The 27,056-nt window shown below is 44.9% G+C and overlaps 1 protein-coding gene across 2 annotated transcripts; it reads right to left on the reverse strand.

Annotated features, from left to right (window-relative positions):
• Nucleotides 1-1,211: 1,211 nt before the first annotated feature.
• pax2a (paired box 2a) lies at nt 1,212-27,056 on the reverse strand. 2 transcript variants are annotated; one of them, XM_037465067.2, is made up of 12 exons: nt 26,370-27,056; nt 24,835-25,000; nt 24,228-24,248; nt 23,583-23,780; nt 20,242-20,327; nt 19,945-20,064; nt 19,103-19,147; nt 12,305-12,480; nt 10,195-10,315; nt 3,344-3,445; nt 2,011-2,097; nt 1,212-1,891 (listed from the first exon to the last, which is right to left on the reverse strand). In XM_037465067.2, the coding sequence occupies exons 1-12, from the start codon at nt 26,410-26,412 to the stop codon at nt 1,815-1,817; spliced, it is 1,242 nt and encodes a 413-aa protein (XP_037320964.1). In that variant the 5' UTR covers nt 26,413-27,056; the 3' UTR covers nt 1,212-1,814. The 2 variants fall into 2 exon arrangements, with proteins under 2 accessions (XP_037320964.1, XP_037320966.1); XM_037465069.2 differs by lacking the exon at nt 24,228-24,248 and having other exon boundaries at nt 26,370-27,055.

Consider the following 27,056-nt stretch of genomic DNA (forward strand, 5'->3'; position numbering starts at 1 on the left):
ATGTTTTCTTCAGTCCGTATATCTACAAAGGGAGCCAGTACTTTAGTATGATACTGCCAGTGTGTGTGTGTGTGTGTGTGTGATATTATTTACAGAGAAGAATTGTCCTCACATTATTCACAAATGATTCTACAAAGCAGCATTTTGATGCAACTGATGGAGTATTGAGTCACTGAATTTCACCTTTTTTGTTTACAGTCATATGCATCATGTTTGTTTCGCCGGTTGAACTGTGACGACACACACGTTTAGTGTTGACTAGTTATTTAAAAGATAATACTGCTTTATTTATGCATACATATACTGTAAATAAAATATTAAATATCAAACTAAGTCTTTGGCAGATGTTGTTAAAAGTACATTCACAAAATATTTTCCAAAAAGCAAACTGAATCTATATTTCCTTTCAGTCCCTGTGGACTTTTAGCTGAACAGGTATGAATTTACGTTGAAAAAACAGGCTCGTAAGGCAATTGTTGAAGCTAATTTACAGTTGGTTCACTCAACTGCGTACAGCTTTCTAAACTGTGTAGGCATCTAGTGGTATGACTAAGTAGCTGAATGGATTTTAACCCAGGAGAATTTAAATTGTTCATGTAGCCACAAACTCCTCACGAACTTGAAAGCATCACTTTTACTCTGAGGAATATGTTTGTTTGTCTGTTTTTTGTTTTTACACTTACACTATCCAACTTAAAATAGCATTGATTTACGTTTAAAATTGGTAGGTTATTGAACTTAATTTTAAGTGAATGTACCAAATAAATTAAATAAGCTGAGGTTTTAGTGCAAAAAAAGAGCGAGGGACGATCGCGCATGGACATGACTGGAAAAGGAGGGAAACGTGACAACTACTCTGAAGGAATCTTTGATAGCCTTTTTTACATAAAAAAAAAAACAGTGACAGGAAAAAAATAATTTAAAGTATCTAAAATTCTGGTGAGGCCATTTTGGGGTCACCATGTTTTTAATACTTTGCAAAACGATTTACATTTTTTTTTACATCTGATTGTTTGCCACAGGGGGGGTGATGTTGCCGTTGTTCTACATCGGGTCAGTAAACGTCGTAGGACATGCTGTGTTTATCGGATAATGCAAGGGGGGGGGGGGGGGGGGGGGGGGCAGGAGAAACGGGAGCAATACATGTAGTCAAAGCACCAGAGTAGAGCCCCCTGACCCCCCCCCCCCCCCCCCCCCCCCCCAAACACACACACACACACACACACAGTGAGGGGCCAGGGTCTCATTACGTGTCAAAGGGGCCTCGCAACACTGATTCAAGTCTCTGCATCATCAAGCTATGGGACCATTGTCATCTCCCCTGGACTTCTCTCTTTAGAGCAGAAAAATACTGCAGTTCATCACATCGAAGGAATGTGAGGATCCATGAAATAAAATAACAACAACAACAACAACAACAGCAACAGAGAAACAAAAATAAAAACCCACAACATTTTTTTTCCACATGGTATTCTTCTCACAATGTTTTTCTTCAATTTATATTTTATAATATATATATGTATATAATCTCTTAAAGTCATTTTGGAAATGTCCTGGCCTTTGAGAGAGTGAGGGCATGATGGGTGAGTTCTGAATCCCCCCCTTGGCCCTTTTGACCCAAAGTGAGTGACGCTGAAGCTAGGCTGGACGCACCCGGCGTCGACCTTGGCCGTTCCTTCCTCCACATGGCGTGACACAACGGGGTTTCCTCTAGGACTCCCCCCTCGCTTCCCTTTGACCTCAGTGTTTCTCAGACGGGGACAATATGGAGGCCGAAGCCGCGGCCCTGCACTCGGAGCTGGTCTCCGTGGTACCTAGTGGCGGTCGTACGCGGTGGCAGCAGCGGGAGGTGCGGAGCCGCGGGACGCGGCGCTATAATAATAAGGGGAACCTGAAAGTTAACAGAAGAACGAGCCGTTGGAAACCACGAGGTCAGACATTGTGTAAGACACGTTTGTGTGCAGGACAGAGAGTACATGCTTATTTTTGTTAAATGAGGAAGTCACTTACTTAGTAACGCTGGATTGCTGAACCGCCATGCTTCGTTGTAAGTGGTGTACTGTGGATGAGAGTAAGGGTTTCCCGAAAAGTCCCCACCTAGAGAACAAATCAATAAAAACAACCTTTAGCAATAAGCTAACAATCTAAAGTCATAATCGTTCTAATGAGGACATTGGTGCCTTTTATCTCCTTAAATTGACGACGCTGCGGTTTGGAACCCCCTGATGGATTCCCTGAGACTCTCATTTGCTCTTTGTACTTCATGAGCAGGTCGTGGTGGGAAGGACGGGAAGCTATGGGAGATGTCAGGGAGCCATGCCGTGGGTCCACAGGTTTCCTTCTTTTACGAGACCATAAAGGCTGCGCTTTTTATTAAGCTGCTGAAGAATGGCCTTTGCTTTCACAGTGTTTGGGACCGGTCACTAAATCTTAGTCATTCACCATCAGGTGAAAAAAAGAAAAGAAAAAAACAAAACAATTCCAATCTCTGGATTAAGAAGGCGGCTGAGCTGGTCTGAGCGTATCAAAAGCTCTCTCTAGTGGCGTGCAATCCAACGAGGCATAAGATATCAGCTTTTAACTCCACGTTCATCTCAAAGCGTTACCTTCATGCACGCTGAGCTCCCTTGTGAATACCGCCAGGCCTGCTTTGATTATTGGTCAGCGTGAAAGGTACACGTCTCGGAGCAATAAAGGGAATTGTGTTTTCAGTTGTTTGGAGGGGAGATCTACTCACGCTGGCAGCTACAGCCTCCCCGCTACTGCTCGTGTAACTCGAGCTCTTCCCGGAGAGAGATAGTGATTTAAATATTTACAGGCCCTCCACGCCTCTCTGTGTTTTGACCCTTAACTGTTTGCTGTGAACCTGAGCTGCAGGTTAAGTAGAGGGGAAAGAGATACGCTCTGCAGCCCTAGGTGTCCGGGGAGGCGAGGAGAGGAGGCAGAAGCAGTGTTTATCGACGGGGCGGCTGAGAGCACGCCGTGTGGACACGGTGATGGTAATGAGCGCTGGGAGCTGGAGTGTAACTGAGAGGAACTGTCCTATCACACGGCCACTGATTGTGGTGATCGCCTATCGAGTTCATCTAATGTCCTCGTCCGCAGGAGCTAACCGCACGCTAACCGCAGTCTAACAAAGCCATAACAAGCTCGCGCCAGTCCTTTGGGTCGGGAGCAGCGCTTTGAGGCTCCTTCGGGGTCTCAAATGGTGATCGTGTTTTTGTACGTGTTACATGTTTAGGTGACCTCAACGAGATGAAGCGAAGGTTAGCACCGACTGGAGATGAATCTTGTAAAAGTCAAATTAATGGCATCGTAAAAAAAAGGGAGCGGCGACACCTACCAGGGACCATTCCGGCGAGCGTGGAGGTGGGGTAGCTGCCTTGTCCTGTGGGCGGGACATGAGGCGGGTAGCCAGGTAAGGTGGTACTGGCCATGTCTCGACCTGCAGGCACACAGTGAAAGTTGAACATAAATATTTTTTATATTTACTTGAAGCTTAAAGCTTTAATCTTCAAATATATATATTTTTTATCCATGGTTTAACTCTAAATTCTCCGATTATACTTTTCATAAAGAAACACCAAAGTGAAGCTACGCAAATATTCACTGAGAATAAGATCAAGATTAATCGGAAATCAACCACAAATATGCCACATGTTGCTGTAAGTGTCATGAAGTTGAATTTTTTTCATCCGGGCTAGATATTTATTGTTCTGGACAATGCATTGGACAAATGGTGCAACGTGTCAATATCACAGGTCCAATATGCATGCTTATTTTTGAGTAAACTCATGAAATGATCAGCCTTCGAAACTCAAAGGAGCATCGGGGCAAATGTGGCCTATTTTTCTGCTCCACATTCAGTTTGATAATTAACTGTGACAGCATCAGGCATGGCGGGATGAAGGGGCACACAGGAGCGGGACATACAGGTCCAAAACATCATCAGCCCTACGTCTCTGCCTCTGCACCCCCTGTTTCAACCCCCCTTTGGTCTCCTCTTAACCTTCAGACCTTGGGCCTGTCACGAGGCTGGAGGGACCCGCAGGCCTATTGTTAAACTGAGAGGGGGAGAGGGCTTAATGAGGGGCCAGCAGTCAGTCCGGCTTGTGTGAATAAAACAGCAGGGCCACAATGCATGATGGGATTGATGGCTTTGCAACATGAGAGACAGAGACTTTAATTTGGTGTATGTTGGATAATTACTTAATTATCAAAGGTACACATAGATAAATAATTAAAAAGAGTCAGGTGTATTGGGTTTTGATCTGGTCACAGGGCCTTATGGGTAAAGTTGTACCTGCTATAAAGGGCTGGCTGGCATACTGGTTGGCATACTGGCTGTAGTGGGGGCCGTGGGCATGGCCAGGGTAGCTGGGAGTAGAGGCATCTATAGAGAGGCCGGACTGGTGGGACAAGATGTCGGCTAGAGCAGAATCCCCAACAGAGGAGGGGGTGAAGGGGGCAAAGGATGCCTCATGGGGCTCTCGCTTTACACACATGGAGGACGGATATGATGGGTGAGAGTCTGCCAGGTGGAAAGAAAAAAGAAGAAAAAAAAACTAGATGTAATGTGGACATGCAACTCCAGACATACATTCACATCAGTCACTCAGATGAATGGAGGGATGGATGTATAGCCTTCTAAATATCCAAATAATCAAGTAAAAATCCAACTGTGTTTTTGAACTTGTCAAGCACTAGAACAACACTAACACTACCATAGAGCAATAAATCAAACAGAGACGGGACTCTAAATCCTGAGCAGATTTTTCACATAATTTAAAGGGAGCGTAAATAATAAGGATCATTACAAGAAGTGCAATTGCTCTCAGACATTAACTTTCTGCATTTTACCAACTCATAAACAGACATTTCATATGACTCCTGAATAGATAAACAGTCTTTAGCAGTTGATTTATGCATTTACAGAGCAGATAATAATAATCTCATATGTACCCAGCAGTAATTCATTCGACTAAGTGGAAACGTACTCCAGTGAAATGTTGCAACAACACCTCGCGCCTGATCAATCAAGCTCAAATGCGTAAAAAATTTCCCCAAGGTTTTGGGGGGAAAACAAACAACATAATCTCACGGCTGCTTTCTCAACAACAAAATCACTCCTCCAAATAACCAAACAATCGGCTCAGAGACGGCTCAGGACTCCACACTTTGAACTAATTTGGCTGATGAGTCCTGGCATCTTTCATTTCACCGGCTCTGCCTCTTGAACCTGCGCAATCAATGTGAGCTCTGTCTCCTCCGGCCTCGCCGCGTCTGCCGCTGAGCCCGTTGTGCTCGCCGGGGCCTGTAGGGAGAGATGGCTCTTTCCCCACACCATGATAGCCTCATTAGCTGCTTCCCCCATCATTGTTATTTTTACAACAGGACTGTGTGTTGCGATTCCTCATTAAGATAAGGGCTGTTCTATGGAGGGGGGGGGGGCAGGGGGGGATGTAGCGCTGTCAGCCCTATGAACCTAATGCCGGGGAACGTGACTGCTTTCCCATAGAAAGCTATCGCAGGATTTCCAAATCTCTTTGTCTCTGTGACAGCTGTAAATGGGGATTTAGACAGAGGAAGGGCAATTACACACAATGCTCTCATCTTATTGAGACAAATGGCATTGTTATGGAGGGAACAGCACAATGTTTAACTATGGAGGTCTTTTTTTGATCAAATCATTAAAAGCGGGTTGCCATGAATCTCGGGAATGAACAGAAATAATCTAATGAGTGGGCCTTGCAGTAATTGGTTCGGCCCCAAGTTCGTCACATGCACTGTACAAGTATGTCACAGATTTATTAGAAAAAATGTCCACATGTGGGCAAACGACTGGTGCACAGTTCTGTTCTTCAGTTAATTATATCTAACATGTGAAAGTGTTTGAAGTTGAAACAGCTTTAAAAAGTGCAGTTACTGATTTAGCTGCACAACAACCTCCATCCACCATCAGAATTTAATACGATGGACCACGCAGCAGATAGATAGTGTTATGAGGTAGCCTCAAATCAATATGTATTCAACAAACACGTTGAGTAAGACATACTCAACAACTGATGGCAGAACATAACCATTGAGAACAGCAATCAGAAGTTAAAGGCTGATGTGAACAAACACCAAACTAAACCCAGGTGTGTTTACGCGGACACTTCCTACATACTTAGGCCTCGTAGGCTTCTGTTTTCTCAGCGCCTCAGCAACCATTGTCAAACAGACAGTAGTTGCGATGCAACAACAAACCGATACAAACGCCGCGTTCGAGACCACTGAACTCTGAAACTAATCAGCAGTGGTGTTGCTTATTGTCCTGCAGACGAGGCAGAGCCCGGGCAGAGGGAGCCTGTCAAATCACAGGCCCTGATGATGGAGATGGAAGATAAACTCGGGGTCCTTGGGGACTCTCCTCCCCGGCAAACACGTCTCGGAGAGAGTGGACGCTATAGAGTTCTCCAACGTCTGTCTCTGCTCCGCCCCTGATGCCACGTCTGCAGACCCCATCAACCATAGAAATGGACTGTTAAGATCTACAACGTCCAGATATAGCTACAACGGCCTCCTCTCTAGTGAGCCTCTCATTTTTAAACATACACAGAGGAACTGTGGTACACAAGACGTTTGCTGGCAGAACTCTTGTTTTCAAAGGCTGATGCTCGATCTACGAGGAACTTTTTTCCCCCTGCAGTATGTTCAAGATGCCGGTAAAGCCACGTGGAGAGGAGTTAAATATGAAAGTACAGCCTCAACTCTCCTGCATTGCAGGTTGTGGTCCTTCATAACCTTATGACGCCGGAAAGTAACGCAATAACATCACATCTAAAAGGCTGCAGACAGTTGTCGGTAAATAATAGCTAATGTGCCAAATAGCTTGAAATCCCAGTCAACGGGTTGAAGTAATTCATTATCCAATGTGTGCTCAAAGGTTAGTGCGCGGGGTGATATAAACATTAATTTCAGAGCTCTGGTCCCCAGGCGTTAACTGAGCTGAGACCCGCCGTTTGTCACCAACACCAGGCACCACAGGTTCGGTTGTCTCCCAGCCAGCAGAGGATAGCTGGTACCGCCAAGCCTCAAAATACACTCAGAATGAGGTCTACATTTCAGCTCAATTTAATCGCAGAGAAAATGTGTTGTATTTTTTTTTCCTGCACCTTATTAGCAGAGATGAGATCAGTGAGAGCGAGCTAGAGAGATGCATAAAGAGTGGCTGAAAAGTGCTGGATCTTTGCATCTGCTGGAGTTTAAGTAGGTCAGAGGGGTGCCCATTTACACCCAGCGTCCCCACAGGCTCTGCTGAGAGTGATTATGGAGCCAAGCCATTACGGAGACAAGTGTACTCTCATTGGGAGAGCCCTATTTGATTAGATGATATATTGAATTATACTATCTTCTGTTCCACATATTAGTGTCGATAAGTGTCGAGGGTTAAGACAAAAGCAGTCGAAATGAAACGGAATGCTTTATGTTACTGAGTGTGTTCACGTACTATTAGAAAAAAAGTGCAGTATGAATGCTGGACAAGAGCCAGAGAGCAGGAGTTATTCATGACATGCTGTTCTTCCAATGGACGCAGTGAACAGATCACAGTGTTCCTCCACTGGACACGACAGTTTCACCCGAAACTAAGCTACCCGTTTACCTCTTAACCAGTCTGCTACTTGAAAACACCAGTGTCCAACACGCCATGTTAATACTCACAGATAAATGTGACAATGTTTAACATATTCTTGTCAAATTAACAAGAGGCTTTGTTTGTCATGTTGTATATTCTAAGATTATAATTTCCTTTTGACGATTCATACCCTACTTTCACCAAATATTGACATTATAGTTTGGATTTACTGAAGTCATTTCAAAATTTCTTAATAATCCCCCAGCGGGATGTTTCAGTGCCCTTGAGTTAGCTCTCTGATTTAGATGTCGCCGTTGTCTTTTTCACACATCAGGATATACAGAGGACACAAAAGATGGCCGACATTACCTTCGCTAGCGCCCTTGGAACGGAAAGCTGAGCACTTCATTAATCATTCATCTTTAATAGATTATGCAAATTTCAGGACATAAAAATCAACAAGATCAATAACTGTATGAATTTTAATTGGGAGCAGAAAACATTTAAAGAATGAATATAATCTCGTGGCTCCTTCCAGTATGAGAGCATAATTTATTGATAATTGGATCCAAGCCTAAGTATGTAAGGTAATTTAGCATTTTTCAGCCTTGGCATACATTCCTATTTACAGGGTTTGCTAATGGCAGAAAAAATAATATTATGCAGCAACAACCTACATCCAATCAAACGCCTCATGCATTTCTTTCCAAAGTCGTTAAAATAAAGTAATAAAAGCTCACTGGATATTACTTCTGACTTAATTTGGTGCTCAAAATAATCACTTTCTAATGCTTGTTGCCGAGGTTTGTTGTCATATTCCACTCTGAGAAAAGTTTTCGTGGTCGTCATATTTCGCTTCAGGAGGTCCCTGGCCCCCCAGGTGGCTTGGAGGCCACCTGCTATGAGTGCGCTCCCCAGAGCGAGACCGCTCTCATAGGAGGAGCCCGGCATAAAAGGCAAAAAACACACCTTTCTTCTCCCGAGGCCCAACTCCCCTGTAGCAGACCTACCTCCCACATTCAGGAGTAAAAAAGGAGTCTTTCTTTTCCTAAAGCTGAGTGTCTGGGTGCGGGGCCGCACTGTGGGGATCATTTCAGAAGGGCCACTGCAGTTTTCAATCATGCTGTCCTCTCCTTTACTCACTCGCTCTCTTTCTCTCCCTCCTTCACGCACACAAACACACAATGGACTCATTGACTTTGATGCCCAGTGCATAATTATGGGTGTTTTATTAAAAGGTCGGCATATTGCTCTCCAGTCAGTGCGTCCATCGGTTAACCCAAGCGCTCTCCGGGGGGAAAGAGGCTCAGCAGCTCCACATTGAATTGAAACCAAATTTCAATTAACCAGACGGCCATCAACCTCGACAGCGGAGCGAAAGAAGCCATCGTGTAATAGAGGGCGGGTCAGTGTGGGTTACATGATACAGATAGTTAATACTACAAGATATTAAGTACACTGCATCTGCCGTTACCTTTTGGAAGTTACTCTGCAAAACAGCGCTCAGTTCATAAGTCGGGAAAAAGGCCCCCCGAGTGTCTTTCACTGTCTCATCTGTAACTGGGTCTCTCTCTCTCTCTCTCTCTCTCTCTCTCGCGCGCTGTCTCTCTCTCCCACCACGGCGTGAGGCAGCCAGCCAGCCCCGGTGCCATTCCAGCCGCTGTCAATCAACAGGCTATCATAGCCTTTGATGACAACGTCGTGTCGCGGCGAGAACAGCAGCTGTCTCTTATGAGAAGTGCTCCCAGTCAATCTGTTAGCGGGCCAATCGGGGCTAACACAGTAGCCAGTTAGGCGCAGCGAGTGGAAGGCCTGTAGGATTTAATGGGCTCACGTGACATATCGCCTCGCTCTGTCCCTCAGAAATAAATACATAGAGTGTCTCAAAAAGTGGCTGGAAGAGCGTTTTTCAGTGGGTGATAAGGATTTAATATCGCTGGGGAATGTGAGCACCAGCAGGGAGCGGCAGTCAAAATCCAGTCTGCTCGACGTCGATGCAACGCAGACATGAGCTTTTACAGAGCTCAGTCCGAGTGGACCAAATTGCAGAAAAACATATTAAAAATGGTTAATTTAAGGTCAATTAAATGAATTGTGCTGTATTTACTATTATTATACGATTTATGAGTGAAACAGCTGAAAAATGAAGGACCAAACAACTGACTGATCATCAAACGCATCCTTTTAGCACGATAAAGGGACATGAGGGGAATCTGGTCCACGGACTTTTAAGTAAGTTCATGTGAAGTATAGCCTCATTTATAGCTGATTTAATTAAAACAGATTTTTGATATCGGGAGGCTAAGGAATGAGATTATTTGCAAAATAGTTTATCAGATTCACTTGTTTGGCTGGTGACAGGCAACAGAGAGACATTTTTATAATGGACTAGAGTATGACGTGCTTGGTTTTATTTGAACTAAATACTATGAAACCCCCTTTCGCAGCAAAATAAATACTTCACAATACGTTATGTTTGTGTTCTCATTGTTCAGCCCCCTTGTTGCAGATGTGTTTGACCTGCTGCAGCAGCACGCATTCTTTTAGGGATCAATCCAGCGTGAGTCAGACTGTACCTGTCACAACAGAGTAGCTCTGGGAGACACTGGAGGCGAGGTCGGCGCTGGCGCTGGAAGAAAGGCTCGGCTTCACGTCATCCAGGCCGGCGTTCAGGGATGGGAGTGAGTACTCATTCGCCTGGTAGACAAATACACAAAACATGCAACAATAAAAAAAATGGGTCAACAGGGGAACGCACACGTGAGCATGGGTGGCGAACATTAAGAGCAATTCAAACTTTTTATAGCGAATAATTTCACATTCCACTAGATGAGGGTGTTAAGGCGCATGCACTGCACGGAGAACCACAGCCTTCCCTGTTATATATCTGATATTTCTGAAGGAAACCCCTTGTCTGTGATCCTTTCACTGTATTTCCTTCTGAATATTTCCTGTGATTCTTCGAGTATCAACCCGACCACCCCACCCGCCACCCCCCCACCCCCTCCCCTCACCGCCCCGTCCCGACGACCCCGCTCCCCGTGCTTTACCAAGACTTATGATGTATGCATGCATTAGTTCTTGTCTGAGAAGAAGGCAGAGAGGGAGCGAGGGATGAGAGAGGGATTGGGAGAGCAGTGAAGGGACGGGGTGTCAGCTGGCTCTTTGTGCTCCACTGCAGTCATCCCTGTGACCAGTCAAGGGAGGAGACATTCAGGGCTTTGTTACAGGAGAGACATGTGGTGTGGATTTTTTAAAGGGGCGTACAACCTCAAAAATCAACCTTTGTGTTTTGCCTCTAGGATGAACACATAAACCTGAGTTAATAACACAATAAAAAAAGCCTTTTTATACTTTTAATTGTACCTTATATTTCCATTACATATCTCTTCAACGGTAGGTTTAGTGTGCCGCCATCTTTCATCATTTACACCTTTAAGATCAAAATATTTTAACACTCTGCTGCACTTCATGTAAAGATCAAATCGGCCACCAAGTATTTATCACAGGTTGAGACTATGGCAGCTGTGATGAATCCTGTTTGTCAATGAGATGACACTTGACCTGACCTGATCTTCTTTGAAAGGATAAGTGTGCGTGCACACATTTGTGTCGGCGAGGGTTCGTGCCAGAGGGAGTGAGTGTGTGTGTGTGTGTGTGTGTGTGCATCTGTTTGTCTCAATGGGACGGGGGTCCCACAGGGGTGAGCTGGTGACCCCAGTCTTGTCTGCTTCTATCCCAGATAAACTCTAATTGTCTGCTTACAACTGTTCTCTGGCACTAGGCTGGATGTTCCTCTCTATTCCGCTGGGCCTCAGCAGCACAAGAGCCATTTTGTCATGCAGATGGGCTGTGGGCAGGGCTGGGCAGCGCTGGGCGGAGGGGCGAGTGGCAACCACAGAGAAGTCTGAATGACCCGACCACATGGCTGCCAGAAGTGTGGGAGGGATGAGGCCTATTCAGCCTGGCCTCTTCAAAATGGCTTTTTAATGCCCTGATGCAGACACCAGACAAGCCCTTAATAGCCTAATATCCCACCTTTTCACTAGTTTAAGAAAGGGGGGGAGGGGGGAGTGTGTTGAAAACAGGGAGAAAAATGGAGGTGCGAGGAAAGAGTGAAACGCAGCCTGATTAATATTACATTAAATTAAAACTGATTTTTCTGGACCAGTCCGATGCCGTGTTTCTCCCCCCCCCACACCTTCCTCTTGCCTTTTTAATACCTTCTCCTCCACTCTTTGTGATTGCAAGTCATTTCCAATTCGTTTTGGTATTGATCTTGCCGTAGAAATCACTTTGGTAATTAGCTGCATTAGGGGCTGCATAGCCGGCTGAGGGGCTGTCCCTCTGATTTATCGCCGCTGTAATTCCCCACGATTGCACAGAGATGAAAATGAACTCAATTAGGGCCCTGCTCGGCCTGCATGGGCACCCAAATAGAGTTCCAATGCAAAAATGAATACTCTTGTTGTTTAACAGTCTAATGCATGTAAATAAAGGTTATCCGCTAAAACCGGAGCAAGAAGTTGCACAGATCCTCTGCTCCACTTTATCAGTACGTGTGCCAGATTATTCTCTATCTAATGTTTAGATGTGAAGCATTTTTAGAAAGACAGAAAGAAAGCAACGATGCCGGGGCAAAGCTGTACATTTCAACGCCTCGAAAAGGAATCCGTAGGGACAAACCTGTTCAGGTTTGATGTGTTCTGAAGTGGGGAAGACATCGGGGTAAGAGGGACGTTCAAACACGCGGTCCAGGGCCTCCAGCTGCTGCTGGGTGAAGGCGTCCGCTCGCAGGTGCTTCCTTAAACTCTCCACACTGCCCTGAGAGTCGCTGCCCGGACCTGAGCCATCGGAGCCATCTAGAGAAAGACGGGAGGGGGAAGAAGGGAAGGCGATGTCATTCTACATCCGGGCGGAGCTTCGGTCGTTTTACACATTGTTAATGTGAGATAAGCATAAGAAGATTGTTGGGTTTTTGTTTTTTTAAAGCGATGGCACGAGGAGCAGTAGTAGGTTCAGCGAGGACCCCCCCTCCCCCATACTTTTTATCTCCCACTCTGTTTTTAAGCCTCCCCCGCCCTCGTGGCGGCCATCAGCGCGGCCAGCATGTGATAGGTCCATGGTAATTGATGGATTACCTTCAGTGCAAACGTATACTTGCAGGGGAGAGCGTGTATTTCAGGAGGAGAAAGCAGGGCTGGCGATTACATATGGAGCCTCTCATTCTGCCAGCGGGAAATGGAGGGACATTATTGAACTGAACCATTTCCCCATGAACATATTACCCTTTCCCCTCTCTGTCTCCCTTTCCCTCCCTTTCTCTCCCTCCGTCCCCCATACCATTGCCCGTCTTCTGGTAAACGGAATGGACCCGGGGACGGCACTCAGGGCTGAATATGAGGACGGGGGGGGGGGCAAGCGTATGCATTTCCTCCCTCGGTCACACTCTATATAAACAAATGAGCCTGTGCTTCCCTCGTTCTCCTGATCTCTGACCCTATCATCTCGGCCAGGGAGCCCGCGCGCCGCCGTTGCAGCTTTCCCTCTGCGCACTCATCAAGTCCTGAAGACTGGAAAAAAAAAAAAAAAAATCTGCGGCTAAAACCTCCAGCCAGCATCCAAAGGACCTCCCCCTCCACTGCCTCCCTTTTCCTCACAGCGGATGAGGGCTTTAGCTCCCATACAAATCTGTCATTCTAAATTTGCAGCAGATTATGTTCTCTCCTGGGCGAGCCGGCGGTGATATATGATATGCAAGGCCGCTATTGATTGCCTGATCCGCCAGCAGAGGAGGGAGGCGAAATGAACTTGGAATGAACATCATGCCTCAACTCATTGTGCGTATAATACTCTACTTAATCCCACATTTTTCTGTGCTATGGAATTCAATTGATCAATCATGTTCCACTGATGGTACCATTTCAGGGGCGTTATTGCCATTCTGCTCGGCTGCTTGACCTTTTTTCAATGGCTGAGGCCAGAGGATGAACCCGACTCGCACCAAGAAATAGATCCAGGGGGAGAATGGAATAGAGGTGTGTGCGCGTAGATGGAAGGATATGTGTACATGTGTGTGCTTCTCTGCTAAAATATATTGACTTTAGCTTAGTCTAGCATTTATGAATCCGTTTTTTTCCCCTTTCCCTTCCCTCTGCAACATGTTTTTCTCCAACCATCCGTTAACCAAATATTTTAGCAAATGCTCCTGTGGGTTCAGGGTGGAGGTTGCATCATTAGTGTTGCTCTATGAAACTCAATTGTTGTTTGTGGTACAGAAGAAAATGGAGTCATTAATTACCCCGTATCAGCCGGTCTGAATAAAAAGACAAGCTCGATCAATAGCACGAGTGTTTGTCGTTCACTATTGAGGAGCATGAAGAGTACTCAGCATCCCCCCCAAAGACACTTAATCAAGCCTCCTGAACCGGCTGTAAAAGGACAGATTCCCATCATAAGACACTTTTTGTCATCTAAACAAAAACTAAAGCCTCAATAGTAAAGGTATAAACCCAATTGCTGAATTTTCAAATTCATTAACATTCATTTTAACACAATAGCTAACAATAAACTACAACAAAACGTGTTTAAGCACACGGTGATGTTCAACGTTTCTTTACAAAGCAGAGACTTAGTTTTAGTCATGTTTAGTCAACACACCGTTTTTTCCTTTTTTAACTCTTTCATTACATATCTGAATATATTTCAACTTGATGTGGTCAAAGACAAATGGATTTGGCCTGTAAATGGAAATAATAATGCCAAATCAATTATTTTCAGAATTTGCCATTAGAGTTTCATGTTTGACATATATCATAAGATGGCTGCAATAAATCAGATTCATCCTTTGACAGTCAGCGTCTCAAGCGGAGTGTGAAGCCCGACTGTCAGATGGTTTGTGTGTGTGTGTGTGTCTGTGTGTATGTGTGTGTGTGTGTCTCTCATCGGCTGGCTTTATTTTCTCAGTGTGTCTTCAACCCCTTTGGGTGTCTCAGCAGGTATTCTCTTATCACTGTCACAGCACTCTGTGTTTTAACACCAAAGTGTTAGGAGACAAACCAAGATAAAAACAAGACCTGGTGACATTCACACACCAACCCTAAAGCAATGTACTTATGGGAAAATACTTCCTCTGACGAGCCTAAATACACGGAAGCTGTCCAAGTTAGATAACACATAATGATAAATTCAAACAATTGAAGTAGAACTGCCATTGTGTTTGTTAAACGATACTGTGGTAAATGGATCCTTTTCTAATATTCACACTTGTACCCTCTCAGCCGCTTGTACAAACACTCCCAGAGAACTGATGTCAGTGGTGACTGTGAGGCGGAGCACAATGGTATCAAAAGCTGTTTTGCTTTGTCCCTACGGGGGGATGTTAACGTCCCGCGGTGGCTTGGTGGCACTTCATGTCCTTCTTTCATCTCCCGTGTCCCTCTGATAAGATAACTCAGCGGAGGTTAGAGGTGAGGGCTTGTTTGAAAGGCAAATGAATTCCTACAAATTGCCCGGCTCGCTCCGTAAATCAATGTCACCGGGTTTTTTTTTTCTTCTTCTAGATCAGAGGGAAGCAAGTCTATCTGCAGATAGGTGAAATGACGCCATCGTAAATTGTAGATCATTTGGTGGTGTTATTAAAAATGCAGTTATGCTTGAGAAAAAGAAAAAAAAAACAACGCATAGAACGCAAACCCACTGCTATACCCAAGAGGATGAACCCTCCTTCCCTGTGAGCCAGCTATATTTATGAAACCTCTGGAGCGGAAAGGAGAGAGGCGGGCGGGGTGGCGCTGGGGGAGAGCGAGCTGGAGAGAGGCAGCGACACCGCCATGGCTGTTAAGATCCTGTTATGTTTGTTGCGTGTTTAAGAGCTTTATTAATTCGATTTAGCACCAGCAGCCAGTGTACTGACTGTGAGCAGACACGGTGATGCTTATTTGGTATTTGCACTCACTGCCTGCGCTGCGTCTAGTTATTTTATTTACTTTTCATTTAAATTCTCAGATACAAGCCAAAGCAGTAAGTTTGTCTATATGATTATTTGGTAACAGTTTATTATAATGAGAAGAGAAGGGTTTTTTTAATGAGCTGGTAGAGAGATTTGCAGTTAATCGTGCATTCTTCCACCTATATGTCAAAGTGTCCTTGAGCATAAACATGACCGGAGCCATTGTGCACACATGTGACTGCCAAATGAGTAAGTTATATTTGGTCACTGCGTGCAAAAATTGTTATTTTATCCAATCAATATTTTACTTTTCAGATATAGTCTGGAAATAAGGCTTTAAACAAAAAAGAATAATGTGGGTTACTGCACCACAAACTAGAAAGAAAATGTATTTCATTAAAGCAAAATAACAATTTAGTTCGTGTTCTAATCATTTTAAACACCATTACAGCTCTTCTTTTTAAAAGACGAGTCATTTAGATAAAAAAAAGTGACAGAACATAAGACTACTTTTGACGCCACCCTCTTTAGAAATAACTATTTCTGTCTTGTTTTCTTTGTCCTCCTCTGCTTACATCTCTACCCTCCTCTGGACCACTGTGCCGTTTAGTGTTGCCACCCTGTGTGGCGAGTATTTGTGGAAATGCAATTAACGTATCCCCTCTTTGCTCTTGCCTCTCCTACCCTCCTCAAGCTGAGTAGTGCACCGCTCCATTAATTCTCGGCATCGCTGCCCGTAATTGACTTTTCTCTGACATGATTCCCCTCCATTGAGTGAATAAACCCTCCTCATATTTTTCGTGACGGATCTCCTCGTGTGCTGTTTACAACTATACGTCGGGTCTCACGAAGCGGTGTTGTCGAATACGAACTCGCCAGACGTGGAAAGAGGACGGGATGTTAAGAGGAGAAATGCAATGCCGAAGAGAAAGAACGGCAGAGATGGAGCGGAGAAGGAGGAGGGGGAGAAATGCAATGTGGACCCTTTTGTGTCCTCCTCTACTGTCGGGTCCCTAACAGCTACTTGTCTCTTATGTTACGCTCTGTGGCCCCTCTCAAACCTGGGCTTTTCTCTCTCACTCTCGCCCCATCGGGGCCATCATGGTGCCCATGATTCCATTTATTTCCGCCTCGCTCTGGATGCATTTATTTTCTAAAGTGATCCTCTATTGACTCATTGTCATGGACTGGCTTGACTAGCCAACCAGTGCAGGCCCGGGTTCAAATCCATATACTAACTGATTCAAACTCCACCAATAGCTCATATGTGTTAAAAGACACACAACGGACGATCTCCAAAAGGGGCAAATATTGAATTTGACCAAATCAAAACAGCGACTGTACTCATTATCCTCAAGCTACCGAACAAGGTAGATATGACTCTGGCTGCTGCGTGCGATCATCCTTTTATGCTATGAATGAACAGCCTGCTATGCCTTAATCGTTTTTTTTTCCCTCCCTGCTCGCGCACCCATCGGCTCTTTCTACACCCGTCCCGCACCCACGCTACAATCACAAGTTATGACCTCTAGTTCATCGCTGTAGCGCCCTGCTGCCTGTCCTCCCCGGAGCTCCACTGGGCTCCATCCAGGACGTGGACAAACGCACAGTTAGGTCACATCAACCTGCGCACAGCACACAGCAGCAAGGTCAGCAGCAAGCCGTCATCGTGTATTAAGACCCAGGATGAATTTACATAAGGCCACAGAGCCGTTAGAAACTGCCATTCCTTCAAAGAGAGAACGAATCAGAGCAGGTGTGTCTCACTCCATCATCGGTTCGAAAACATCTTCGCGGAAAACAACTGCAAGGCCCAAACTTTTGATCAGCGAGTTCGTGTTCTTTAATACACATTTGACAATCGCACACGAGTCGTCAGCCAATCGTCTCTCTTGTCTTTTCTTGGCTTCCACTTCCACCGTAGGTCTCAGTGACTGAGTGAGAGCGTGCTGTACAACAGGCTAATTTCCCCACTTCACTATTAATGCATTTGGCAGGAACAACATTCCATTTCCTGTAATGAGATACAAATAAATCTGGCTACGGATAGATTCGGGGGTGGGGGGGAGGAGGAGGAGGAGGAGGAAGGGGGAAGGGGGGGGGGGGCAAAGGAGGGGGCACATTGAGACGCATTCTCCCAGCACTGGCATAATTGGTATCGCTGCTTGCAGACATGCAAACCAATCTCTCCACAGATAGGGCAGAGACCCCCCCCCCCCCCCCCCCCTCGCCTCCCTCCCCCTTAAGGCTATTTCTTTTGTCTTTTCGATAGCTTGCACATCCAAGATAGAGGGAGGGGGGGAGGGAGAGGAGAGATGTTAATTTGCGAATTAATAGCTTTTCTCTGCAGAATTGCAAATTCTTTTAAATGTCACAATGTTCAGCGTGTGAGGAGCATCTGAAGCCACAAAGTTACAAACGGACACACTTAACGCACACATTTATGTGCACAGGTGTGTATACTTTATCCTAAAACGAATTCTTGCTCAACCCTCGTTGGGGCCACCACAACCTACAAAAATTCTTTTTTAACTCGCTGCTCCTCCATCTCTCTTTTACTTCCCAGCCGCCTTCACTCAAACCGTCCTCCGCTACATGCGACTTTAAATGTACGATAACACATGCAGAGGACAGGTTAATGGCTCTTATGGCACCTACGTCCCCGAAGCTCGTCTTACGAGGACCCGGTGTACATAACGCGTGTCACACTACATTATCTCAACAGCCCTCCACTAATGGGGACCTTTTTCTTCCTCAAAGGGCAAACGCTGACTTCAGCCACACTGGGATTAAACGCCAGCGTCACAACGCCAGCGGCACGAGAACTATGCAGCGCTTTGCTTCATGTTCATCTCGGTATCACAATGTAGGCGCGGACATGTGACGCTGTGAATCTTTGATTGGTTTACAGACATGCAACTCAGCCCGAGGGTCGTTTGTATGACACGGAAACTAGGTCTCCCCTTGTTTTTAAAGGTATTTTTTTACTCTGTTATATATTCATTTGACTATAGGTAACATTGCTGTAACTTTCTGCTGTGACATACAGTGTAGTTGAAGCTTGCCCAGGTCGGCTGTCTGCCTGCAACTTTGTTTCTTCGAGTAACAACAATTCTGCAGTTATTTTTTTTTTAATGTAGTTGATTGAAAATTAGCATGAATAGTTAATCATAACAGTGTGTCTTTACATAATAGTCCAAATTAAAGCTATATATAAAATTATTGAAAAAATTAACAAGTTTACAATAAACTGCATCTTGCTGTTTGACATCCATAACTATCTTTGACTGATATGAATTCTACAATAGCAACAACGCGCATTACATTATATTGAAGTGCATGCGTTACATGGAAAATGTTCCACAGACACTTTGTCTTAATTAATTTTAATTTCTCAGGAGATTATTTATTGGACAAATCTTCCTTGTCTCGTCCCCACAAACTCAAAAACCCTGGAAGAGCAAACCCAGTAAGTGAGAGGAAAGCATTGAGATCGGGTTGATCAAAGCAAAAGAGAAGGTTTTTCAACTTACAATGTCCAATTTTCCTTCCATCCAAGTGGTTGCCGGTCCACAGAACTAAAGGGACAGAAACATAAAAGCAGATGGCCTGTTTTGATGATTTTTGTTTTGAAATGTTCAATAATTTCATCCCATCAGCCCCCTCAAAGGAGCACAACAGAATCACATGTGCACACACACACACACACACGCACACACACTAACGCACGCGCATCGCCCCCTCCCTGCCTCCACCGGTCTGTTCCTACACCTGTTCAGGCCTCCACCGGGGACATGTTAATTCAGAGGCATTAAAAAAGCCGATTGTTTGCAAAACCGATAATCTATTAGCCCTCAGGCAGTGTGTCCACTCTCTTGCCTTGGAATGAGATATCCTGGCTTCCACTTCATCTTAAGTATATCTACAGCTATTTTTCGTCCTCGTACACTAGTGTACTGTAGTGAACTGCTGACTGAATGTTTTACCGCGATTCCGAATCGAATATATGTTAGTGAGGGACTTAAAATGAGGCATTTTACTGATAGCGTCGAGGATTGCAAGTTGTGTGACAGATATGTGGGATATCTACAGTACGTCTGAGTGTGCTATGGGATTGAGACGCAGCTCTGTGGGCGTATGGTAAAACGCTGGGCATCCCGAAAAGCTGATTGAATCGCAACCCCCCTCTCTCAACGCTCACCCCGCCTGATAAACAACATAACAAGTCACTGGAGACAGCGCACAGAAACACACTTGGCCGCAGTGCTGTCATGAATGCCATCTTCTTCACGTACAAAACAAACCAAAGTGGGAGACAAGTGATGGAGAGAATTAAAGGGATGAAAAACAAAAGGGTCCCATGCGCCTCCCTCACCCTCGTCTCGTTTCCTCTTCTCGCCGTTGGAGCGGGGGATACCCAGAATGCCGTTGATGGAGTAGGACCCTACGGGGTCGTTGGAGGCGCTGCTCACCGGGGGCGAGGCCGTGCTGGGAACTGACAGAGAGCGCTGAGTTAGCACGTGTGCTGCGCGCCGGCGTCTCAATTGTGTTTGTTTATTCCACCGCGTGTGTGTGTGGAAGTGTTTTTGTGTTTTTTTTTTCTTCCCCTCCTGTCTCAGCCGCCGCGGCCTGCCTTGTGATGTGCGCGCAGCGCGGGAGGTTTGACGCTTACCGATGGTGTGGCCCGGCGTGGACAGAGGCGTGACGGATCCGTCGGGGGACGGGTGGAACTGCTGCTGGACCTTGGTGCGGATAATCCTGGACAAAGTGAACAACAGACACGGATCAATCAATACCGCTTCCAGAGCATGGAGATTTCACACGGGCCCGCCATGCCCCGGGAACACTCGAAGCCCCCCCCCCCCCCGTGCATGTTCAAGTGCGCCGTCGTTGGCGGGGCCCCCGCGTCCTCGTATTCGGGCCCCCGTCACAAATAGCCAATCTGGGGGCTTTAGGGGCAATCTCTCCTCTCCTGTGTGAAGGCTGAATGGGGGGCTGCCCCCCTGAGATTGTGGATTCAATCTAGCTGGATTCTGAGGTTAGAAATATGATAAAGTCCCCATGCCGGTAAGATGTGATGTGGCGGGAAAGTCTCCATTGCACTTTGGTCTGAATGATCTTGCAAACAAAGCATGAAATCACATCAATTCACCTCAATGATCAGCTTCACTGGCTTTACCTGGCCAACTCTAATAATCTCCCTCTCCTGCTCCCCGCTTGCTTTTTTTTTCTCTCCCCGCTCTCCCTTTTCTCTCTCTCTCATCGCTCAAACCTCATCTTTCACTCCCCTCTCTCCCTCACAGCCTGATCCTCTTTTCTCATTTCCACCACTGTCCAATGCGCTCTCCGTTTTACTGTACTTACAATGCCTGTCTTTCAAGCAAATCATTTCTCTGAAATGTTGTTTTCCCGCCTGTATTCTCTGTCACCTCTCTGGTGTCTGTTCTACTTTTTAGTCTTTTTTTTTTTTTGTGGCCAGCGTAGCACGCGGGAGTCCTCGTGTCTCACTGAGGATCAGAGCCTATTGATTGGGACTCCAGGATACAAAAGTTGACGACAAATGGTGGAGAAGAACAGCAAATGCAAATGGTGATCTCTAAATTACATGTGACAGGAAGGCAATAGGATTTTACTGACCCAGCCTCAGACCATTGCCACCTCCGATGTATTTTAAACTTTGGTGAGCTCCGAGATAAATAAGCAAAATATAAAACGTCACAATAATGCTACAGGATTATTATGGCTGAATTCATACGTAAAATTGAGTATCGTCGTAAAGGGACAGTGGGATTTACACAAGCTCAGGTTTAGCTCTTACGGGACATGATCACATTACATTAAACCATCGCCATGGTAATCCTTTGATTGACGGACGAACGCGAGATCAGTGAATAACAGGCAGCGCTGCGTACTGACAGAAATCCCACATGGAAGCTCTCTCGCTTGAGAGGCGAGATAAAAAACACAGTTTTGCAGAGCGCCGATGAGCCGGGCGCCATTCACATGTACATCCAGCAATGAGCTATCAATTGTGAATCAGGCCACTAGGGGGTTAACTTCCTCAGGGGGGCAAGACTGTTTTCATTCCCCTCACTAGCTCATGTGTCCTCTCTCCTTCAGGCAGGGCAACAAAGGCCAGCGGCCTCCTTCAGAAAACACACATCAATATTTTATTTGAATTTCTAACATCTCACCACCACAGTTATCTGACCCGATGACTCATGGGAGCCTCATAAATTCGAGGACTTTGTTTCAAGTCTATGTTGTTGATATCGAATAAGCAATTTGGATGGGTGAATTAACGACTTTGGAATTTGGGTGTTGTAAAAAAAAAAGAAATCCCAAAGAAAGATTTAAATGTGGATCAATAGGATTGAGAGTCGCTGAGGACCTTATGGGTACAACTCTGTCTACTCTCTGCGGCAACAAAACCAAGTGCAACCCAGCCTCTGTGTAATCTTTAATAATTGATGCAGGAAAAATGTGCTTAAAGCCGGGACATCCTCTTTAGTCGACAGAGCAAAGGTCGTCTCCTTAACCACAAAGACCACCAGGGGTCCACTGTGCCTCTCTCTGTACGCTTCCTTTCCTCACTTTCCTCCTCCCAGAGGTACCTTTCACAATCCCCCTTTAACAGCAACGTTGGTAATCAAAAACAACCGCAGACATTTAAAATAGCCGGAAAATCGAGGTTTTTCAAGAGCGAAAGCCGCTGTTTGTTATGTCGCGATTTGTGAGGCCATGTTTCAAGAATTTAAAATACTGTTTCTGTGCAGTCACAAGCCCCGGTGTTAATCATTAATGTGCAGCCTACCTAGTTTTGAAGGAAAACATTTATCCCATTAGGCCCAGTTCTGTTGCACACAGCTAAAACCCAGCAGATGGTCAGACATGTAATTGTAACACGTTAAACATTGCCTCTGCACACCCTTCAATACGCTTTCTTTTGGTTTTAGGAACAACAGGTGAAAGGCGCCAAAAGACCTGTTGAGACCAACATTTTCACAACAGCCTGATATTATTTTATGACTGTCTCTTTTCCTTTTTTTTATTATAAAGATCCTTCCATCTCCTACATTTTGCTGGATGTGTTATGAGACTCTCCAGCTCATTAAAATGTGATGCCGATGACCAGCTCTCTGGAACAGTGCCTCCTAACCAAAGTTCATCACTCGTAGGCTCTGTGGGGCTTCTCTTTTTTTTTTTTACGTTGCACACATGCACTTTTTTTTTCACCAGTGGCCTCTATCTAAAGATACTTTGTCCACGCTGTCCCCCTTCGTGTGGAAAGGCGAAGGTGTAGGGTGTCTACTGCTTTAGCTCCTTCTGTAGAACAGGAACCCCTTTTATAGTCCATTTACTCATGGATCAGCACTGTTTTAGGTCGGGCAGGTTTCTATGTAATATCTAGATTAATTCCGCATACTCGAATGATACTCATGGTGCATGTTGATATAGGTATTGTTAGGGTCATGACTAAAATCGGTCCATCCGATGTGAGCCTAATGTAATAAATAATTGCCGCGCCACATTCACCTCTCTGTGGGAAAACAGAGCAATCGGGTGGCAATAAAGAGGCTGCTGCTGCCGCCGCCTCTGTCGCAGTGTGGTCCGCGTATTGAACGACTTTGTCGGGTATTTCCTCCCGCCCCTGGATCCGGTTACGCGGTATCGATCGGTTTTTTATCGAGACAGATGCGATTCCTCGTGTCCCCGGCCTCAGCCCCCGCGCTGCGCCGTGCGGCGGAGGGCCGCGCCGCAGATTGAATTGCACCTGTGAGACCACCCGGATGGACTACACTTCAGATCGGTGCACGCAGATGAAATAGCGATCTGGATTTGTGCGACATCTCATTTTATTTTTTCCTATTTATATCTGGCTCACACACACACACATTTTGCGCACTCGAACAACAAATGACGCGTTTCGCCATGCTTTTGATAATAATAATAATAATAATAATAATAATGTAAGAACATATATCTATATATATATATATTATTTCCACCTACCTGTTGATGGATGACACGCTGGGGACAGTGTCGTTGTCGCAGACGCCCTCGGCCAGTAGTCGGTCCCTTATCTCCCAAGCGAACATGGTGGGATTCTGGCGCTTATAGTCAGCAATTTTATCGACCACTTTTGGAGTGGCGACCTTTGGTTTGGAGCCACCGATGACTCCAGGTTTGATGCTGCCGGTTTCGTAGTACCTGCATGGGGACAGAGTGAGCGTTCCTGAATGGATCCCTCCTTAATTCAACAATCCATTTTGATTGATGGGGCAGGTGGCTTAATTAAATATTGTTTGTGTGGAAACAAATCTCCGCCGACCGTTTTTTTTTTTTACATATGGCCAAACGTACCTAGAAATATGATGGCGGCTTTATTCTAGTAATTGGTGTTGAAGTGTGCTGTTATATGGGCCTAATAGAGTGTCAGCTGGAAGGTGAACAGAGAGGGGTTCTCAACGAAAAGTGGTGTAATTGAAATCACACAATATAAGCAGTGAGACGGACACCAAGGACAGTTTAGCTGTAAACGCACAATTCAGACCTCATTTCCAGTCTCCATGAGCTTACAGTAACATGCACGACATGCCACCATGACCTATTGGTAAATGTTGGTGACAAACATTCAGTGTGTGTGAAATGAAATACCTCTGAAATGCCTTCTGATAGCTGAAAAAAATATATTTCAAAATATTATCTCACAGCATTTGTGCTCTGAAGTTAAAAAAAAAAGATATAGACCTAATTTATGGTTTGAAGTAGATTTAACACTGATGGAAAATATAGTAACGTAAAGTGTGTATTTGTGATATTTTTCTCACATAATGTTACTCAAAGTAAAATTTATAATGGCCATATGTGTGGTCTTTTTTAATATTCCAAATCGTGTGTGTAGACTGTTTAAGTTACCTTCATCATCTCCAGCCTCATGTGACATTTCAAACTGCCTCTCATACTTTTATTATTATTTGTTACAACCCCAAATGCTTAGCTAAAAACTTTCCTCAGAAATTGTATTTCCCGATTATTATGCTTTTCTCTTACAAGGCTGCAGGTGATGGATAGAACATCTCGCAGAACTGCTGTGTACAAGCAAAAAAAAAAAAGGAAGGAAGATAAAGGACGAAATAAAAAATGCCAAGCCTGTATAACCAATGGCCAGGGCTGAAATAGAGCTTGGTGCGCATATAGGAGCTATAGAAGATTGATGTTTGACACACATAGGGCTCTGTTGGTGCTGGATCCCCCCTTTTACCTGCCGAGGATTTTGCTGACACAGCCGTGACTGACCCGTAGCTGTCTGGAGATGTCGCAGGGCCGGACACCCTGGTGGGCCAGCTCCACGATCCGCTGCCTCACCACGTCCGGGAGGGGTCTGCCGTTCACAAACACCCCGCCGAGCTGGTTCACACCGCCGTGCCCTGCGTGGGACACAACAGCGGCACAGAGGAGCATAACATTACGTACCTGCAGAGCACACGTTCTCTCTTCACGTGGATGCATTTGGGGTCGTTTTTGTATTTTATGGGAAGGCCTCATTTAGTTATTTTTGGGTCTAAAATTATTAAACATATTACCATGCAAACATACAGTATCCTATATGCATACACGTATACAATAAGCATTTTCATTTTAATTTGAACTATTTAGACAGTAGTCACAACTGTAATGATGACAATAGTAATAATGATAATGATAGTAATACAGTAATGATAATAATAACAACGATACAAATAAAAACATGACTGTGATTATATATTATATAAATTCACTTTCACATTGTATACAACATTTTAGATAAAATAAACAGCGTTTTAAATAGCCAATCACATAAAAAATACGCCTCACTCGCTCTTTCGATCCCGCTAAAATAAAAATTAAACTCCCCTGTCCCCGTGCATTGTCAGTATATATTATCCAAGAGCACCTGCTCCACTGCAGCCTAACACATGTCGTAGATATAATGTTTCAACCTGTTTAATTTTCCTCCCACAGTTATTGTAAATAATTAAAATGAGCTTTGATAACTCATATTACAAACGCGGATGGTGCGAATGAGGCGAATAAATAATTTACAGCAGCCCGGATCTTCTTTACCCCGATCGCATGGAGAAGAAAACATGGAGAAAATTCACAGAGTAACCGCGTTATTTTTTATTATTCTTAACCAACTAAATCTAGAGAAAGAGAAATAGGGTAAAACGCTGACATCTATTTACAAACAACGTGCCCTTGTTTTAAAGACACCAAACTAATTTCACAGGTAATAAAAGCTTTGTATTTAAATGAAGGAGTTTCCACTGTGTCACTTTAAAGTGAATGCAGCTCAACCCGGCTCGCATTTCGTCATTTTGATTCAACAAAACGCTTCTACAAATAAAGAAATAAAACTCTCCAGTGACCCACGTGCTCGGAACATGTTTGAACAGCCTTCTCTGCGCCGTATTCCATAATGTATTATCAAACTATAAGTTAAATGCATATATTTTTGAACAGCGTGTCTTGCAAAAGTTGACAACGTTTTAAAGGTTTTGTATAATGACTTCGATCCTGACTCGTTAAATGTTCGAGAGCTTAGTTGATCTTCGGTGTAGTCATTTAATGTTGCAGAATGGACCTAAAATGGAATAGAAGGGACTATTCATGTTAAACCACCATAACCAATTTCGCACGGCGTGTTTTATGTGTAAACTGGACCTCGGTCACTGAAAACATCTGCGACCTTTTCCGTGCACCAGTGAAACTCACGTCACAGAAATGTTGCTGTCTGTAAACTCATTCAATACTCACGGTGCATCGCCGAGAAGGGGTCCGCTTTGCAGTGAATATCCATTGGATAGCAAAGGAAAGAAAGGTAATCGACTGAGGTCGCCGTTTCGCCTCGGGGATGCAGCTTTATTTAGGTAAAAAAAAAAATAATAATAAAAAAGCAAATAATTAATTCTAATTTGGTGTACAACCGTCCGTGTGCCAAGAGTCCGCAGCAGTGGGCAACTTCTCGTGACGATGCTAAGTTTTCCTCCTGCTTCTCCTGATCTAAACTCAAAAGTCTCGCGGAAGGGCGGTCAGGTGCAGAGCACGACCCACGCGTGTGCAGAGCGCGCCAGCCGCGGCAACATTGACTCAAACCGGGTCACTGTTTGTGTTTGTAGGACATCATGAGGGAAACAAAACAAAACAAAAAGAAAAGAGTAGCTGAAGTCTCCACGGGTCCGGCTAGGGAATCTGCGGCCGAATTTAAAAATTAAAAAAAAAAAATTAAAAAAAAATTCCTTCTTCCTCTGGCGGCGTGGAGCACAGGCAGGCGGGCTGTGGGTGAATCAGAATGGGGCGGAGATGACACCAACATGGACACGGCGAAGTACAGAGCAGTGTGTCCCCCTCTCCTCCGGAATGGGCTGTGCCTGAGCGAAGCTTTGGGCTGAGAATGAAACCCCTCTCCTTGTGTGTCTGTTTCTAAAAGCTGCAGTCCCACAC

The sequence above is a fragment of the Pungitius pungitius genome, chromosome 13, assembly GCF_949316345.1.
Source record: "Pungitius pungitius chromosome 13, fPunPun2.1, whole genome shotgun sequence".
Lineage (NCBI taxonomy): Eukaryota > Metazoa > Chordata > Actinopteri > Perciformes > Gasterosteidae > Pungitius > Pungitius pungitius.